Source organism: Cynocephalus volans, chromosome 6 (assembly GCF_027409185.1).
Source record: "Cynocephalus volans isolate mCynVol1 chromosome 6, mCynVol1.pri, whole genome shotgun sequence".
In the NCBI taxonomy this organism is placed as follows: Eukaryota; Metazoa; Chordata; class Mammalia; order Dermoptera; family Cynocephalidae; genus Cynocephalus; species Cynocephalus volans.
The window spans coordinates 26,166,474-26,187,458 of record NC_084465.1 but is presented as its reverse complement, the minus strand read 5'-3'; the positions used below and the strand labels follow the sequence as shown (position 1 = coordinate 26,187,458).

Sequence of the window (20,985 nt, the reverse complement as noted above, 5' to 3'; positions counted from 1 at the left end):
GAATATTAACTTAGGTTTGCTGTATATGTTGCAATATAATGCTTTGTCTCAGTTTGTCATTTAGTTTTATAGTTTATGGTGCCTTTTGCTGACCAGAACATTTAAATTACTGTGCAGTCAATTCTGTCTAGATTTATTTTTCCGTTTGGAAGTAAAATATTTATCCAATTCTAATAACTGCACAAATATCTGGCATTGAATTGATAATGTATTTGGATCAGTCTGAATTTGGATCCATCTTTGTGGTCATGATTCCAAATGAACTAACTACATTTGAGCTACTCACTTATCTCCTTTAAATTACAGATAGTAATTTTTAACCATTTGGTTGTTTTAGAATGTATTAAAAAGATTAGTAAGTCATACAAAAAAGGCTAATAATTTCAAAGCTTTTCCCCTTTGTTTAAAAAAATACCCAAATAAATAAAACACATATTAGTTTTAGTCTCAAGTGTTTCATTTTCATATATATAAGTTGCCCATAACGAACAGATAAATACTCTAAAAATTACATTAATTCTTTTTGGCCTCTGAGTAAATTACTGCCCCACTAAGCACTTTTAAAATTTTTTCATTTTTATGCATATGACAAATTGCATATAGCACTCAACACAAACTTCATGCTATTATGAAAAACCATTTATGCATTAAGATATCAATTTGGATCTATAGAGCAAAGACAATTTCCCAATTAAACCCAAACTTCATTATTTAAAATGTTCCTAAATTAATTCTTCACTTCAAAATAGCCTTTCAGGAACACTGTTAAGTGAAGAATTACAAAAACAACAGATTTATACATTTATATTATATTAGCAATATAGCAAATTCCATATTCCATCTAACATATATGTATACACATATTTATAACTAAATATTTCTAGAAGTTTTAGAAAAAAATCTGTATTTACTGAGATGAAAAACATATGGTCCCAGATATACCATAAGATTAAGAATCGGGTCACAGAATAATGTGTTCAGGTACAATACATTTTTAAGTGAAGTAAAAACAAAACCAACATCAACTTATTCCTGGAGAGCAGTGTGGAGACATAAATGTGAAATTGTTTACACTGGGTATCTTGATGGAGTCGGGATTGAGAGGCTGATCAGAGGGGAATTTTCACTTGTTAGTTTATAAGCTGCTATATTTTCTGAGCATGCATTAATTTTGTAATTAAAAAATAAAGAAAAAAGAACAATGTTAGTTTAGATGCCTCACGAAAGTGAATTTCCTATTTAATCTTTCTTATATTAAAAAATATATGACAAAAGAAACTGATAAAGGTTTATATTTGTTTATAAATTTCTGTTCATGTCTGTTTTAATTTTTGCATCTAATATATTTAAGGACAGGAACTTTGCTTTCTCAAGAGCAGTGCATCCTAATAGAAATACAATACGATGTGAGCCACAAACACAAGCCACATACATAATTTTAAATTTTGTAGTAGATATCTAAAAAAAGTAAAAAGAAACAGGTGAAATTAATTTTAAGAATATATTTCATTTAACCCAATATATCCAAAATTGTACTTCAGTATGTAACCAATATACAAAATTATTAAGGAGATGTTTTACCTTTTTTTTTTTTTTGGTATTATGTTTCTGAAATCCAGTACATATTTTACATATTAGTGCATCTCAATGTGGACTAGTCACATTTCAAGTGCTCAATGCCAGATATGTCTAGTGGCTATGATACTGGAGAGTGCATATCTAGAACATGTATAACTTCTAAATTACAAACAGGATGTCTAAACAAAACTTAGAAGAAGCATGCACATCAGAAGTGGAACTGACCACAGATATCTTCTGCTCCAAGCACTTCCCTTTACATTTCATTAGCTTTAGGTTATTTAGTATGTCACAGCTGGACCCAGCACCATGGGTCTTCAGACTCCCAGACTATGCATAAATTTCCCTAACTTTAGCTGGGGTCTACCTAGTTCAAATATTATTTTATATACTAAAATTCTGAATCATCATAATGATAATACAGCAATTTTGAATGTTGTAACAATACATGAGTTGCAATTACTAAGTAGTAAATAACTTTACCTGATTATTTTTCCATCCTAATTAACAACATTATGGAATGGGTACTGACTCAGTCTCTCTGGAAGTGTAAACATTTTGTAGAATGCTTTGTGTGTGAAATTAAATGGCTCAAAAAAAAAAAAAAAAAAAAAAAAACCCCGAGTTTTGTTTTTTTTAAAAAAATTTTAAAGTAGCAAGAGCCTGATTTTTATCTATCTCAGAGTTGTCCCTCCAGGGGACACCACTGAAAAGCCAATGATGTGGTCCAACTGCCTTTTACTGATAGGGAAATGGACATTTTGAGGAGTTAATGAACTTGCTCAAGACAGCAAAGTTAGTCAGTGATAGGGCTGAGTTAGTTCTAGAGGCTGTATCTATTGTTGTTCAGTCCACAAATCTTTTCAGTTACATGATGCTGCCTTCTGCAGAATCTTAACAAGGAAGAAAAACAGTAAATAACTTAAGTAACTTTTTTTTTTTTAAAGCATAAATACCTACCCAAGCATTCCTGACTCTTTGGTCTTTATGATGTAAAGGAACATTAACAATGTATGAAACATATTATTTCTGCCCTGGAACAAAGATGAGAAAAAAACCAAGATTTAAACCATACCAAAAAGATTCAATCTAGTAGGTAAATGCAGTGCTTATTAATTCACATCCTGCTAACTCAGAATTCCATATAATTCAGACTTCTGTTCATTAATTAAACAAAGTGCCTACACTTTGTGCTAGGAAGTGAGAATACTGTGGTGAATAAGACAGAAAGGACCCATGCAAATCAAGAAACTTAACGCATAGTAGGAAAAAGGCAGCTGGTAAACTAGGAATTACAATAAAGTGTGCTGAATGTTATGAGAGGATGCCATAGGAGCACGTGAAAGTATCTAATCTAAACTGGTGAGGCAGAGAATGCCTCCCTGAGGGAAGGAGTTTTAAATTGAGGCCTGAAAAATGAGCGGAAAGTTATATTTTGGGGGGTCCCCACCAATGAAGAGTGGTATTCACTAAGACCTGAAAGAGCTATTCTGAGATTGGTGCCCCCATATACTATAGACAAAAAATGTTCTATACCAAAAACTAACAGCAAAAACAAGAGTTGAAATTAGAAAAGCTCTTAGTCATACTTGAAAATACATCACAGTAAAACTTAGTATATAAGTAACATATTAAATATGAATTCATTTTACCTACGAGGGACTACAGGCAGCCTTTTGCTAGCTCTAAAATCAAACTGTTACATGTAACCGTGGTCAGTAAAAATAGCTTCTAATTTAGATTTTCAACTTACTGATTAACTTTTACCTGCTTACTCTGATTTGTATGTTTTACTCATGAATCTAAACTGGTGAGGCAAATAATGCCTCCCTGAGGGAAGGATTTTTAAATTGAAACCTGTATAATTTTTAATGTTTCTTTGGGAAAAAAAGGGACTGGCATGGGTACTGACTGGAACTTCAGTGGCCCAAAATATTTACGCAGTTACAAAGTTAAAATATCAAACTTGAAAAGAAATGAAATTAATATCTCCTGAAAATGTGATGGAGAATACAATTTATAGTTATAGCCAATGTAAAATTTCTCAGTAAAGATGCTGGTAACAAAAATAACTGCAAAGGTCATCAACAGAACTAATGTTTGCAATCAAGAGTAAAATACCTGGATGGAAGCATAAACTGGTACAATAACCTTTTTTATAAAGTAATTTGGTAATACATATTTTAAAAAACTCTTGAAAATACTCTGTAACCTAGAATTCCACTTTTGGAAATTTGGGCTAAAGAAATGATTCAAAACACAGATAGCGATATACATGAAGATGAATTTATACAAAGCAGTATTTATAATAATGAAGAATTAGAAATATTCAAAACATCCAATAGTAGGGGAATGGTTGAATAAATTATGTTATAATCTTATAATGAAGTTTTTTAATAACCATTAAGAAGTATTTTTAATGAAGGTTTTAATGGCATGGAAAATTATGTTAAAAAGTTAAATTTTTAAAGCAGGATATAAAATTACATAAATAATATGATTTCAACCAATAAAAAATACTGAGAGACTAAAATGAAATTTACCAAAAGGCAATATATCAAAATGTTAACAGCTGCCTCTGAGTAACAGAATAATTAACAATTTTTTTCTTTTCTTTATACTTTCCCAAATTAAGTACATATTACTTTTACAGTTAAAAAAAAAATATATATGTATATACAATAAACACATTTCCCCTAATTTTATTTTTTATTTTTCCTATTCCTGTTGTCATGAATCCCCTAATTTAAAAAGTTTACTACCTATTCTATAAACAGGAGATTCTGATTTTAAAACATGAAAGGCAAGTCATCCATGACATTCTCTAATAGCAACTTCTATACATAGGAATACCTTTGGAAGACTGTATACATGACGCTGGTAGATCAGCTCATAATGGGGAGGGTTGATAGCACTCTGATAAATGCAAAAAACATTTTCATTTGTAATATCTGTAAAGTAAATATATTATATTAAAAAACCGAACCATTAGAAATATTTCATGTGAAAATTTCAACACATTCTTTTAGGAGAGGTTTATACCTGGTTTATTTGGTGTCTGAACAAAGTGCTGAGAAGTAAACGTTTTTCCGTTGGGGTACTTAGGATGTGGAGGTAATCTAGAATCAAGGTAGGTGCAAAATACATGCATGATGATCTGAAGATGAGAAGACAAAGTCAGCATGAAAATCTAGCATGGATGTAGCCTTTTAAAAACATCTGCATTTGTAATAACTCCAATTTTAAAATTTTTCCCTAAAGAAATAATTAGCAAAAACATTTTCAAGTGGTTATAGTTATAAGATGAAATCTATAGAATGAAAAGATAAAAAGATATAATTCAGGTACTATACCTATTCTTCTAATCAAAAGCATTATTTTCTATGAAGATAAGGAATTCACTAATAGAATCTTTTCCTCTTAAATCATAAAGGAATTCAGTGTGTTTAAGAGGTGAGTCTAGGCTTAATTCAAATAATCCACTCAAAATTTAAAATAGAAAAATGTATTTGCCATCAAATCAGTTCAAATTTTGAAGGAAAGGTTTCCATTTCAAATTGATAAAGAAAAAGTTTAAATATTCCAGTCCATAAAGTTACCACTGTGTGTGTGTGTGGCAGTATAGGACTTAAACGCCAGACTTCTATGAAAGGTCTTTTAAAATTTCACGGAGCCCTTTTGGCCATGGCACTATACTCGGCTCAGAGAAGTTCAAGATGCTGATGAACTTAAGGTCTGGTGTTCAAAAGAATCGATGAAGCCTTTCAAGTAGATAAGGTGTATTTGAATATGTGAGAATTGATATACACAGAATAGAAGTTTTTGCTTTCTTTGTCCTTTTAATGGTGGTAACAGAGGTGAATTTTGAGATGGTCCCAATAATCTATAGGAACATATATCTGAGAATTTTGTACCTCTGCCCTGTACCTGAGTTGGCCCTATACAGAATTTCTATAGAATTCAATTACATTTATGTTTAAAGTAGTTCTTCTACCAGTCAGCCCTAGTCTGAAACTTGACAGTGGTAACACACAAAGAGCAAGTCCTTAATCTTGGTTCACAAACTCTACAAGGACATGAATGAGACCAGTTCTTTAGGGCAGTCAGTTTTAGAGCACATTAATTCTATCTAACTAGACTTAACTATTTTACAACTATCTTAAGACAACTTTGTAAACTGCTTTAATTTACAAAAGTAATTTTAAAATCCCATTCTTTTGACTAAAGATTCTATTTTCTTTTATAGTATACTCTTAAATATTACTGGTGAGGCATATATAAAGGTACTTCAAAAGGTCATGAAAAGATTCCCGTTTTTCCATGAACTTTCTGAAGTACCCCCATATATGGTGATGGAGTTAAATCTGCGTGAGATTAATATCCGCACATCTGTAGCAAAATGTGAAGCTACTTTCATTTTATTGGTATGCTAGAGAAGACTTTAAAAGTAGCTCAGTTTTTAAAAACTCGGTTTTGTGTTGTTTTGTATGATTATAAATTTTTTCATATTAGATTATTTTAGTGATTAAATGTGACCCTTTTAACAGAAAACAGATGAATGAATTCCAACAAACAGATCAATGGATCAGGGAGGGGCTGACTGCAAAGGGGCACGAGGGCATCTTGTTCTACAACTTCTACATCTTGATTATGGCATGACTATGCGTTTGTCAAATCTCAAACTTGATGGTGACTTTTACTGAATGTAAATTCATACTTCAATAAACATGACTTGAACAATTAAAAAAAAAGTTCATGGCAAGATTCATATTACTTTATTTCCCTTTTTCCATGAACATTTTGAAGTACACTTGTATTGCCTAAATATTATCTTTATTTTTGATTTTTCATAGCAACCCTTTTCATGGAAAAGCAAGACATTCCTGGTTTTTTGTTATGTGGATCATTCACACCATATAGTTAATTAACAGCAAAACCAAGACAAAATACACATACATTCAATTCTCAACTTGAATATGAACATTTAAGACTTAATTTTCACGCATAACAGTCATTGTAAAAAAAACAAAGAACATGATTTTGAAAAACTCTTAAGTGCACGAAAACTTTTTATGCTCTTTGATCTTGAAAATCTAATTCTAGGAATCTTTCTTAAAATGATAATCCCAAATGAGAAAGAAACATGCATCACGATACTACTCACCACATTATTTAAGAGAGAAAAACAAATAAAAATCCCTTACCCATCACAAGTTCCTCAAACTTTTAGGTTCAATATAGGAGAACAGTTAAATGTAATAATGGAAAAAATACTTAATCATTGCAAAAGCAGAAAAAAGCAGGATGTAAAATATTACATACAGGATGATTACAACTATAATAAAAATATTAAAAAATAGCACCACCTAAGTAAAGAAAAAATATTCACAAAAATATTAACAGTGGTTGGGTTAAGATGCTGGTACTATTGTAATTTATTATTTCTACCTTAGTTTCTAAATTCTTTTTAATATTCATTTTTATAATGGAAAAATAAAAACACATAAATCCAAAAATAAAAACATTAAACTGAAAAAAACAAAAGAATCTAGGGACTTACAGCAGAATCAGTGGGCAGGTCTGTATCCCACTTTCGTCCTTTGAAGTCTCCACCTCTGTTCCATCGAAATGAGCTCATACAACCTCCCTGAGAAAGTTCTGTGGTAACAAAGGTGGAAAAAAAAAATGCTAAGAATATGCAAAAAAGAAACAAACAAAAGGCTAAGGGACTATAAAAAGGGAAGCACATTATCTTAAAAACCTGATAAAGGCTGGCTGGTTAGTTCAGCTGGTTAAGAGCACAGCCTTAAAAAAAAAAACAACAAAAAAAACCTGATCAAAACACCTAAACATAAAGAAATACAAAATACAGAAGATCAAGTTAAACATCACCACAAAGAAAGAATTGGATAAATCCAAAATGTGAGACAAGACTACTATTCTGGGTTCTTAAAAAAGTCACTGGACAATTGGGAAATTTGAATTTGGACAGTTCAATGGTACTACAGAATTATTACTAATTGTTAAGGTGTGATAACTGTACTGTGGTTATGTGAAGAATGTTCTTATTTTTAGGAAAATGCATGCTGAAATGTAATGATGTCTGCAATGTACTTTCAAATGGTACACAAAAATATGTCTGTGTGTGTATATGTAGAGAGAAAGAGAGAGAGTCAAATATGGCAAAATGATGCTAACTATTCAATCTAGAACACAGTACAGTGTTCACTGTATTCTTTAAATTTTTTTGTATACTTGATATACTGCTTTATATGTATGGGCACACACACTTTTTTGGGATGTACAAATACCCTGTTATTTAGGAGGCAATCTTGTCAAAAAATTCAAACCTGAACTTATAGGAAATAGAGAGGAAGGACAGAGGGTCATGTAAAACTATACCATGGGGATGCATTCAGTATACCATGGGAAATTCTACAGGACAAACAATCCAGTTCTTTCAACAAATAAATTGCAAAGAAAAAAAGATGAATGGGAAACCTATAGCTTAAAAGAAACTTAAATAACCAATCACAGTGTGTGATAACATTTGAATTCTGATTTCAAACAAACAATACCAAAAAAGTAATTATATATTTTAAGATATAGTTGGATATTTAAGCATAGACCAGATATTTCATGATATAAAGAAAATGTTAAAAATATATACACACCATACAGTTAGGAGTGATAACTGTATTACAGTTAGGTGTGGTTGTACTGTAGTTTTAAAGGCCTTATCTTTCAGAGATACATGTGGAAACATTTACAGATGGACAGATAATGATACATAGGATTTGCTTCAAGTAATACAGAAGGGAGGAAGTAGATGGGATATGGATAGAGCAGGGATTACCCAGGGATGGATGGTTGTGGGGGCTGGGTGACGTGTACAAGAGGGTTGTGTATATTATTTTGTCTAGTGTTTGTGTATGTTTGAAATTCTCATATAAAAAGTTTTAGGAAGTCATGAAAAATGCTTATTCCTAAACCCTAATCCAAACCTAGGAGAAAAGGGGAACATCATAACATATTCAAACTAAGATTTATGATAAATATGAATACTAAAATATTATTTCTAATATTTAGTGATGAGAACATTTTACAAAGTTTACCCAAATTAAAAAAAATTCTAACTTTATGAATTTCTCCCTAAGTAGAGAGGCATAAAGAGAATGTTGTGGGAATATCAGGGAGGCTAAATTTCCTGATTCTGAAGTCAATCTCCTTAGATCAGATCTCCCCCCAAATAATAAGAATATAATAGAAATATAAGGAAGAAACATATTAAATAGGAATTATAAAAATTAAAAGAAATAAGGATCAGCAAACTGAAATTATAAAGAATGTCATAATGGCACCCATTCTTGGTAGCCTAAGAGTAGAAAATGAGTGAAATATTCACTTGAGATCATTTAGCTCATATTTAAGTTTCCTTTACAAAATAAAATTATCAATTAACAAACTCAAGGCTAACTATGTTATTCTAACAATTCTTAGCATATAAAATATAAAACTCAAACGCTGTTCAAGTATAAGACTTAATTAAGCCATAATCAAATATATACTTATAAACTATAAGATTATAACTATACTTTTAATTAAAATAATTTTCTTCCTTGTCTATCTTTTTTTATAAAACCCCAATATACTGAAAAAGCTCTTGTTTTTTCCTGTTCAAATTAATAAGTTACCTTTTATCCTTTCAAACAAGTACTCCTGATTTGGTGTAAGGTCTAGATACTGCACGATTGTATTCAGAGTTGGAATGAGAGGGGCTTTGACCAGAGCAGCTTGTTTCAAGCTAGTAATACTCGCCTCTGTTAAAAACAAAACACAGAGAACACAGATTATTCTTCACGTGGGTCTCTGAAAGAACTTAAAATGTTCTTCCTCACATGTTCAGATAGCTGGCTCCTCACTACCAGCAGATCTTTACACAAGTCAGTGATGTCTTCCCCGACCACCTTATCTCAAATTTCAACCCTCCTCCCTAAACAGTAATAAAAAACCCTTCTGTGCTGTCTTCCCCTTCCTTAGCACTAACCACTTATCTAATGTACTTAAAAATTTTTTTCAAAAATTATTTTCACACATGATCATTGTACAGTGCAATACATTATGTGCAAAATTTCACTTAAAAAATCATTTACAAGGGGGAGTACAACATAATATGTGAAGGTTCCTAGTACAACAAAAGCCAAGACTAAAGGTACAAAGCCAGCCAAATAAGATGACTATGCATCTTTAAAGAGCATAACATTTTTGTAACTACCTGTGTTATCTAATGTACTTTCTATATCTATTTCTAATAGATGTCTGTCTCATCTGTTAGAATGAAAGCTTAATGAGAGCAGGGATTTTGGTCGTTTTGCTCACTGTTGTATCCCCAGTGCCTAGAAAGTACCTAGCACAGAGTAGGCACTCAAGAGATGCTGAAGAAATAAATGAAAACAATAATACTTTATCTTAATTTGCATTACCTACTTTACTTGCAATTTATCGTTTCAGGTAAGGTGATTAGATTTAAACACACACACACACACACACACACACACACACACGGCGATTGATTAGATTTAAACACACACACACACACACACACACACACACACACACACACACACACACACACACACACACACACACACACACACCCTTAGCATTGGCAAATCTATATACAACTAATATACAGAAAAATTTTATGAAATATGTATAAAAAGAAAGCAGATAGCTTTCAAAATAGGTTTAACTAGAAGTTGCCTATTATGCCAGGACAAGTGGAAACTTTTTATGATAGTGGTTTCTCTTATATCATGAAAGATAACCATTCAAAGAAATTAAAAAAACAATAAAAAATTTCAAATGTCCAACCTTACTAGTAATACCTGATGTTGGGAAAAGGCATTCTTATATGTAACATGGTTGCTAGAGTATAAGCTGGTATAAGCTTTTTGAAGAGAATGTGATTGAAAACCTTAAAATATTCATACCTACTGAACTAACAATTCTATTTCTAAGAAATTATCCTAAATAAATAATTATAAATATACACAAAGATTTAGGTAAAAGGATATTTACTGCAGCATTATTAGTAACAGTAAAAAGCTCCTACATTTTACATAACAGAGATTGGTTAAATACAATATATTATATATATAAGAAAGAAATACAATTTAGCCATAAAAATAGTGCTGGAGAATATTTAACAAAATTGAAAAAGTGGAAGAGGGGAGAAAGGTAACAATATGATTCAATTTAACTAAAAATATACAATACATATGTCCATATTTGTTCAATTCCTAAATACACATTTTTAACATTTCTTAAATTATGGTATATAACTTACAATTGATATATATATATAGTTAATGTCATGGTATTTTCCCCCAAAATAACAACTGGTTGTGACTTAAAATTGATAGTAGTTATCTCTGAAAGCAGAATTACAGGTGATATTATTCTTTGTGTATTTCTGTACTTTCCAAATTTTCTACAATGAACGTAAACTGCTTTTGTAGTCATAAAACAAAGCAATGTTATTTTTTAAAAAGCACATCACAATGTGCGTTTTGTTGTAAAAGATAATATACTTTTATAGCTCAAAAAGGATTAGCACAGGTTCAAATAACATTACCAACTATAAGAAAGTACTCATTCTGGCTTTGGAGCCAGAGAATTCTGGCCTCAAATCACTGCTCTGTGCACTGGACAAGTTACTTAACCTGTCTGAGTCTCAGTAGCCACATCCATAAAATGGGGGTAACAAGAGCCAGCTTTCAAGGTCAATGTGAGTGTTGTGTTAAATACATATGAAACATTTGGATTAGACACTTTAGGGATGCATATTTCATTTTTTGTCCAATGAATAAAGACTGATTAAAAGATATCCAAAGCAAATGAAAAGTGCTAATGTGAAATCCAAAGCACAACATATTTCAAGGAGAAATGCATTATCTAGAAGGAGCTGGTTGACAAAAATATTCCTTATTTATTTTGAAATCCCCTCAATACTAAATAAGTTATGTTATATATATTTCAGGCAAATTATATTATACAGTATCTTAACAGTTTTATTTTTAGCAGATAAGAGTTGAAAATAGGTGATTTAAAATTACTGTTTCACACTGTTTATGCTTTATACAACTTTTTAACTATAATATATAAAGAATGCTTATAACTCAAAAACAAAAAGACAAACAGTCCAATTTAAAAATGGGTAAAGGATCTGAAAAAACATTTCTTCTATGAAGATATACAAATGGCCAATGCACATATGAAAAAATGTTCAACATCCCTAGCCATCAAGGAAATGTGAATCAAAACCACAATGAGATACCATTTCATAACCACTAAGATGACTGTTAGATATACAATAGCAAGTGTTAGTGAGTAAAACTGAAATCCTCATACATCACTGGTGGGGATATAAAATGGTACTGCCACTCTAGAAAAGAGTCTGGGAATTCCTTAAGAAGTTAAATGCAGATTTACCTTAAGGCTCAGCAATTCCACTCCTAAGTATAAAACCAATAGCAATTAAAACATATGTCCACATAAACACTTGTACATGACAGTTAATACCAGCATTACTCATAGAAGGCAAACAGTGAAAACAACCCATCACAGTAGGCAAAAAGTGAAAACAACCCAAATGCCAATCAAAAGATGAATGGATAAACAAAATGTGGTGGATCCATTTTGGACATTACTTGCCAATAAAAAGAAATAAAGTACTGATGCATGCTACAACATGGATAAAACTTGCAAACACTACGTTCAGTGAAAGAAGCCAACCACTAAGGACCACATACTGTATTACTACATTTACACGAAATATCCAGTACAGATCTACCTATAGAGACAGAAAATAAGACTGGTATTTGCAGAGGGCTGAGGGAAATGTATAAAATGCAGGTGACTGCTAAGGGGTATGGGGTTTCTTTTTAAGGTGATGAAATGCTCTAAAATTGATTGTGGTGAAGGTTGTACAACCCAAACTTTTGGACTGTACACTTTAAATGAGTGAACTGTATGGTAGGTAAATTATATCTCAATAAAGCTGTTACATTTTTAAAAACTATATTACAGACATTTAGTTTTTTTCTTTACCTCAAGATAACAAAGGAATTTGCTGAATAGCGCATTACAAAATGCAATTTTCCACTTGGCAGATTTATAGACAGTAAACCAAATGCTGGGCTCTATTTTCACATACCTCCTATTTGTAGCTCCGGACAACCCATTCGTCTCATCTGTGTGCTGACAGACTCACTCTCTTGTACAAGTGGCACTAATATTGTCTCACTGATCCACTAGGAAGAAATGAGGTACAGATTTTGCATACATAATTCCAAAGTATTTCCCAAATAATTATTTTCATTTTTAGAAGTCCCTCTAAGAATTGTTTTGTTGTTTTGCATTTGAATATTAACAGAGTCATAAAGTACAGCGAAAAAGAATGGAAGCACTAACTACATGAAGTCTAGATAGAGTTAAATAAATATGCTATTGGAGTATAAGGGAACTAAATTACATTCTTAAATCACATGTCTGTTTTTTTTCTGAGTAAAATTTAAAACTTCCAGCTATATGTTAAATTTTTCTTAAAACTTTTTCCTATGATTATTATACTTAGCTAAAAGGATATAATCTTCAGTCTACATTTCTAGGGTAATTATTCACACATTTATTAATGTAGTGTTTATATTGGTTTGTGATCAGTAAGATAGTTTTTCAAACTAATATAGTTGATTAACTCTCAGCAGGCTCACCTAATTCCCTAACCATGTGAAAAAAGAGAGATTTATTATATTTGCAACTAGTTTCTGAATATTACAATATTACTTTGGGATTGGGAATTTCAAATGCTGTTTTCCATGGCTAATATCAACTATTTGGGGGTTTGAAAAGACTGTCCAAGGAAACTCCCCATCTGGTTTGTTTTTGTGTTATAGTTTTATGTGTGAGTTTGTAGCAACTTTGACCACCACTTCTGTTTCCGCACTTTTGTTTAACCATAAGATGTTAAGGATGAAAAAATGTTTCAGATAAAATACAAGTCCACAATTCCTTAAGATAAAATTCTGAATTAAAACAATTTCTAAAAACAAAGTTTTCTGATATACTGGCAAGACTTGAACTGAATTTACGTCAAGCAATTTACACACTTTATCCTGCTTAGTGTGACTATTCGCATGCTCTGCTGCAGAAATATTAATGATTGATTACCAGAGTGCCAACCAGACCCTGCTAGTGGTGTTACATAATATATGGTATATATATATTGCTTTTTAAAAAAATTCAGAAAACTCTAAATTTCAGAATATTGTAATCTAAACAATTCAGGTGAGGAACTGTGTTTGTATTCCTTCTAAGTAGGTAATACTCCTGATCAAGACTTTATATTTGAAACATATTAGCATTTTTTAGATTAATCTATAACATGAACAACAGAGTACAGTTCCAGGATATCATTTCATTCATTCATTCTTCCAACATTTATGATATGCATCCTACTTGCCAGATACTCTTCGGTGCAACAAAATTCTCTAAGGTGTCCAGGAGAGAGATCTAGGCCTCATCTCCAGAAATTCTAACTGAGTAAGTTCTGAGGTTGGGCTCAGGAATTTTTATTTTTAAAATGCTGTCCAGCACTTGTGGAATGTGGTTCTGATAACACCAAGGTCAAGGGTTCAGGTCCTTTCTCTGGCCAGCTTCCAAAAAATAAATTTAAAAAAAAAAAAAAAAATGCCATCCAGGTTTATGGTTCAAGAAAATAGGACATCATTTTCTACTCTTCTCTCTTGATACCCTTTTTAAATTATAGTAAAAGAATAAAAAAACAAGTACAAGTGATTTTAGTCCTAGATCAAATGCACGGTAGATGGGTGAGTGGTGAAGGATAAGACAGCAGAAGCAGCAGCACCCACAGAACATAAGTGGGACTACACGTGGTGTAGGAGGAAGCCAATTTGCCCAGTGGAACCTGGGACATGTGAGCACTACAGAGAGTGGGAGAAAGAGGCAGGGTTGAAAACAAAGGAACTAATTAACTCTGGATATGGATGAGCTGATCTCCACGTCAATGTTTAGAGAGTTCTTGTCTAGAAAAATCGAAGAAAGCTTATATATTCTGAAGTAGATTCAAGCACATATTATCTAACTCTTACATTTTCTAAAGGTAAGGACCCAATTTTTGTTTTGCTCACAATTCTAGGTATGATATAGGTTCTGACAGAAAAGCTCTCTGGAAAATAAAATTGAAAAGTTAGAAAAGAAAGAAGATCCTAATAACTAAAAGTATAATTTCTTTATCTTCTTAAAATACATTGATTTATTAAATGTGTATGGAAAAAAAGTCCATGAAAATGGACACCATTAGGTAAATGTCACACTTATCTTTACAAATATATCATTCATATTGTACTTTTAATAATAATTGATTTTACTGTTCTAATGAATAATTAACAACTCTAATTGATATTCTAATGACACACTTTGCATAGTAAGAGGCACTAATATTATCCAAAGAATGTCAGAACTTACATTTCTAAACTTAGCTGTCCATGAATCCATATGATCAAGAAGTTGTCTATTCATAGTCACTCTTGCCCAAACCTATTAAAAATATATGTTTAAAATGAATAATCAAGGAAAAGTCTTGCCAGAAATCATTTCCCCCTCACCCTCAAAAACATTTGATAAACTTTGAAAAAATCTTCACGAACATCAATATTCATCTAATTGACATTCAGTAATTTTCTTGTTATCCATTTACAGTTGCTATTCATGCACAGATATATGTTTAAAATTTTCCTATATTGGTATGTTTATGGAACATTTTTTTGCTTTTAAGAACAAAATAAAAATCCCACGTTTGGTATGAAACTGATGAAATTACAGACTGCCAAATGTTCTAATCCAAATGTATTTTAAAAGCAAGAGTCTTGTATATGTTAAGTACAATTAGATATTTGCGAGTCTTTTTATAATGAATGTAGAAAAATGTTTTAGGCAGGGCACTAATGTAAACTATGTGTCACAGAGTAAAATGTACAATATAACTTAGCTTTAGGTAAACAAAGCATGAGATAGGAGCTTTTCCACTGTTTACTGTGTGCCAGATTTATATTTCTATCCAGTAAAAGTGGAGATTACAGAAAAAAATGTCCCAGAGGTAGAAGAGAAGACATTTTAGCAGTCTGTAAATCATAAATATTAGTATATGTGCTGCCGAAGCGAGCACTGTAAATCATAAATATTAAGTGACTTTTATTTTCTACATACCTCTTCTGCAGCTTGTTTAGAACTGAGATCAGCTTCATCTTTATTAGCACATGGGGCCTGAGACCTACAAGCAAGCTGATACTGAAATTTCTTTAAAGTTTGTGCATAATCTCCCACAGAACGACTGTAGTTCCAGAAAGTAGGACTGGTAGAAGGAGACGTCGAATCTGGGCTCCCTACAATGATTAATTTAAGCAGTATCAGTCTGTTGTAGTAATTTTTAAATCTAGAGTTAACACATGAACACTGGGCATTTAGGCATGTAGGCAACAGCAATCAAAGAATCAGAAGATAAAACACTCAAGGAACTTCTCTCTCCTCCCTCCTCCCCGACTATCTTCTCTTTAGAGAACATGGACTGCTTGAGTTAAAAATTTTAAAAAATCTGAGCAGTATTGATTTAGGAACCACAAGAATTGTAAGTGGTTGAAAGTGTCTGTTTATTTTTGTTGGAAAATTAAGCTTGTTTCATCCTCTAAGACTTTTAAATGATTCAGCGAGAAACAAATTTCTTCAGGAAATAAATAGGCTAAGCAAGTCCCCTGCTTGAATTTTTAGAAGCTCCTTCTGAATGGGATAACTACAGCCTCCTATTAACAGACTACTGTCCTGAGCTACAAGCTAACCTTACTTGTCCCTACACTATACTGTGTTTTATTAATAGCCTGTAGTAATTCCTGTATTGTGTTAAAAGATTATCTGCTGATTATATTTCTCAATTTATAAATTTACTTTTAGGAAATGCAGTTTGTCTGTTTTCCCAAATAGAATTTGAGCTCATGAGGGCAGGAGTATTTTTTTCTCTAGCATCTAGCACACTATCTGGATAAGTAAGTTTTCAATGACAATTACATGATACTTATGAATGACTTATTTTTTCAGAGTTTAACTGATATCAAAAATATCAATTGATACTTCATACTCTCATAAAAAAACCACAAATAGAAACTAGTTCCCTTTTTGTCCTAGCAGAATTTCTAAAAGGAGTAACTATAAAATAATAAAACTGTTCTTCTTGTGATTTTTATAGGCATAAAGGATGAGATATCATGAAAGGGATATGTGGCAACATTTCAATTTACCAAAACTTTGAAGGTTAGCCAGTCTTGTGCTAGTAGCTTTGGTAAATGTAGTTTTTCATGTTGGCATAAAAATAGTTATGTATAATAAAGAAATGTTACACTTTGTGTGAAGACAAATTTCTAAGTAGGACTTCTGACAAAACTGATGTATAGAAATGAACTGATGTCAAGAAAATAAATTGTAAAGTAACACAAATGATTTAATAAACATGGAACAGAAAAGGAAGGTAAGAAATATGGTCATGAAAGAGTACAAAGTTATCCTATTTTGATTAATCATTTTAACTACTAACTTTAAGAATGATAATCAAGCTTTCTGTGAAAATACCTGAGAAAAATTTCAATGAAGACTGACCTTAGGTAAAGAATAGAAACAGGAAGTTTTCATACCTGTTGTGCATTAGTTAAGCTAAATTAAGTATATATATAGCAAGCAGTGACAAAATAGGGCATTTCTGTAATCACCATCACCACCACCACCACTACCACCACCACCACTGCTGCCATTGCCGCCAACGACAACAACAAAATAGCACAAAATCTATAGCTGGAGAACCTCCAAGACCTAAGAATCAAAGCACAAAGAGATTTGGAAATCTGGCAACACAGCAAACCAGATAACCCAAAATATCTCCCATGATAAATATCTAAAATGTTCATTAAATAAAACATATTTAAATAAATAATGGAGCTTGCAAAAAAGTAAGGGTGTGAACAGCCAGTGGCTACAAATGAAGAGGAAAATGAAAATCCGAGTGGCCCAGAGCTGATGCTGTGACTGCTCTAGAGAATTCTGCAGGCCCTGAGAAATCTATCAGTTTGAATTTCAGTGCCCAAGTGGGAAGTGCAGATAAGGATTTAAGCCCAGGAGGTAGAGAGCTGGATTGAGACCTTTCTCCTACCACCATTCCCTGTTCCCAGAATAGGGCCAGGAACCTCAAAGGGCTACATTCTCAGCAGGTAAGAACAAAATCTGCCCAATGATACCAGGAGACAAAAGAAAGTTGTCTGTCTTAGGTTTTGGGAGATTTAAAAATTATAGATTCATTTTCACATGGGTTTAGATGAGGTCCAGAAATCAAGACTAGAAATTACTTAAGATAGCTCAAGGTCAATAATAGTCCTTAAGCACCTGATAGAGGCAAATACAAACTGGAAGAGACAAGGCTTCCATCCAGCCTGTCCTGGATAGACAAAGCACTGATAAAATTCTACTGAAGCTTACCCAAAACAAACAAAAATAACATAAACCACACAGAAAATAAGCCTCCAAACATAACAGTTGATAAGACAAAAATGTCAGTATTTAACCTCTAAGAACTTTAGGTAATTGAATGATTGGACAAAGACTTTTTTTTTTTGTCTTTTTGTGACCGGCTGCACCGCGCTCAGCCAGTGAGCAGCGCACCGGCCATCCTTATATAGGATCCGAACCCGCGGGCGGGGGCACTGCTGCGCTCCCAGCGCCGCACTCTCCCAAGTGCGCCACGGGGTCGGCCCTGGACAAAGACTTTTACAGAATGTGTTTAAAGTGACTGAGATAGAAAAAGGAATTGAAAACGAAACAAAACAAGATACTCTGTAAAAATCAGGTATATCTGGAAAGAACCAAATAAAATTGAAAAATGAAAAAAAGTGACTGAAATTTAAAAACTCAATGAGGGGCCAGCCCCGTGGCTCACTTGGGAGAGTGCGGTGCTGATAACAGCAAGGCCATGGGTTTGGATCCCATATAGGGATGGCTGGTTAGTTCACTTGGGAAAGCGTGGTGCTGACAACACCAAATCAAGGGTTAAGATCCCCTTACTGGTCATCTTTATAAAAGAAAAAACAAAAAGCAAAAAGCAAAAACTCAACGTATTAGTTAAACAACAGTTTAAACACTGCTAAAGAAAGCTGACCAGGAGTCCAAAGTGACTAAAACAAACTGGGGTAAGGGTAAAACAGAATGCTCTTCTTTAGAGAAGAATGCCAAACGATTAAATGTAGAAGAAATCAAAGTACCAGAAAGCCTCCATTTTGTTGCAATCACTATTGTAACAAGTCATTTAGGCGAGGATCATCAATGGATGCTAAAACCACAGGGTGAAAGGCTGTTGGGAGAACAGGATATAAAGGGAAAAGCTACTATGAAGAAATCTGGTTGCTATCACTTTAAGCGATTCAACTTTACATTACCAACAAAGAGACAAAACAGTATCCTGTACCTCTTGATGAGATACAATGAAAGGGACTCGCTACCACCTGAATTGTATTCTTGACAGAAAATATTTAACCTGAATCTAACAATGAGAAAATGATCAGACCAATCCAAATTTGTAAAACAATAGCCTGACCTATTCAAAATGTAAATGTCATAAAAGACAAAAACAAACAAACAAACAACCCCCCCAAAAAAAACCCCAAAAGCAAAAATGCACAAATATGCTAGATTAAAGAAGGCAAAAGAAGCATGACAATTAAATGCAGTATGTGATCTCTGACAGGAATCTACATCAGTAAAAGAAAAATAAGAGCTACAAATGTCATTACTGGGTCAACTGGGGAAATGTGAAAATGCACAACAGTAGTGTCTTAAGAATGAAAATTATATTGTAGTTATAAAGGAAAATTTATAACTACATAAATTTATATGTATTTATATATTTAAATTTATATGTATTTATGCTAGGTCCTTGTTCCTAGTATATGCATGTGAAATATTTAGGGATGAAGTGGCATGATGCCTGCAATTTACTTTCGCGCGCGCGCGCGCGTGCGTGCGTGCGTGCGTGCGTGTGTGTGTGTGTGACAGAGACACAGAGAGAGAGAGAGAGAGACAGAAAGACAGAAAGAGCCTGGTTTCTCACTATTGGAGAAAGGAGTTACAAATATGGAAAAAGGAGAGGCTAGAATAAACCCTGTATAGCTGGACTGGAATTGGAGGTATCAATATGAACTCATGGTTTCTAACATATATAGATGGAGAAATATATGTAGATGTGTGTGTGTGTGCATATATCTCTGTGCGGGCATACATACACACACACACACCATTTCCTAGCGGTACGCTGAGAGAACCTATAGTATAGATATCTCAGTAACAGTGGCAGCCCCAGTGCTCAGATACTGATTTCTAAATATCACTCTCCTCTAACAGCAATCAGCACTCCTTGGAGAAATAGACTGACTCCAGAGCTAGCCAGGGAAAGTCCAAGCTGAGACTGAATATTTTGTGGTGCTAGAGAGTTGGGGGAAAAAAGTACTCAAGGCATGATAGTGTCACGTCAAAAGAACACAGAAGCCAGTTTAAAGACTGTTCCACTAGCCAAGTCTGGGACAATCTAACCATCAAAATATGACATAACTAGGAAGAAGAAAAAGCTTTATTTTAGAGTAGAATGCTGACAAATGAATGTAAAATGTCATTGCACAACAGTGTGAAAGTACTTAATACCACTGAATTATACACTTAAAAATAGTTAAAATGGAAAGTCTTAAGGATATTTTACCACAATAAAAAAAATGTAAAAGGGATAAATATAGAAGGAATGACGGAATTAGAAAGTCCCCATGATAACCAATATAGTAATAATTAATGTTAAAAAGAATCTTAAAAGGAGGTTAAAAGTAGTAAGTCAAAGTCTGATAAGATTTTTATATAGTCTGAGAGTAGCTCAACACAAAATGTTTATTAATTATCTATGAGTTAATTTGTACAAAATATTTAATTACCTAAACCTAAGGGCACAGAAGGGTTAAAAGTAGATGGACACAGATATACAAGGCAAATAGTAACTAAATAGAAATTAGTATAGCTGTGTTAATGTTAGACAAAATAAACTTCAAGGCAGAAAACCTAAGAGATAAAGATAAAAGGCATAATTCACCAGAACGATATTAACAATTCTGAACTTACATGCACTTAACATAATTTCATATATATTTAGCAAACCTGACAGAATTACAAGGAAACATTTAATGGGAGACAGTCAGAGGAAGATTTTGACATATGTTCTTAATAACTGGTAGATAAAACAGATAAAATTTAGTAAGA

General features: G+C 32.7%; 1 protein-coding gene across 3 annotated transcripts in view; it reads right to left on the bottom strand.

Annotated features, from left to right (window-relative positions):
* The window catches only part of TMEM209 (transmembrane protein 209), a 37,280-nt gene that overhangs the window by 2,173 nt on the left and 14,122 nt on the right, over nt 1–20,985 (bottom strand). For all 3 annotated transcript variants that reach the window (XM_063100320.1, XM_063100322.1, XM_063100321.1), the window contains 8 exons: nt 15,868–16,043; nt 15,127–15,198; nt 12,797–12,893; nt 9,273–9,398; nt 7,139–7,236; nt 4,621–4,735; nt 4,432–4,529; nt 2,539–2,612 (listed from right to left, as the gene is read on the bottom strand). In XM_063100320.1, coding sequence (XP_062956390.1) covers nt 2,539–2,612; nt 4,432–4,529; nt 4,621–4,735; nt 7,139–7,236; nt 9,273–9,398; nt 12,797–12,893; nt 15,127–15,198; nt 15,868–16,043 — 856 coding nt within the window. The remainder of the gene's footprint in view (nt 1–2,538; nt 2,613–4,431; nt 4,530–4,620; nt 4,736–7,138; nt 7,237–9,272; nt 9,399–12,796; nt 12,894–15,126; nt 15,199–15,867; nt 16,044–20,985) is intronic.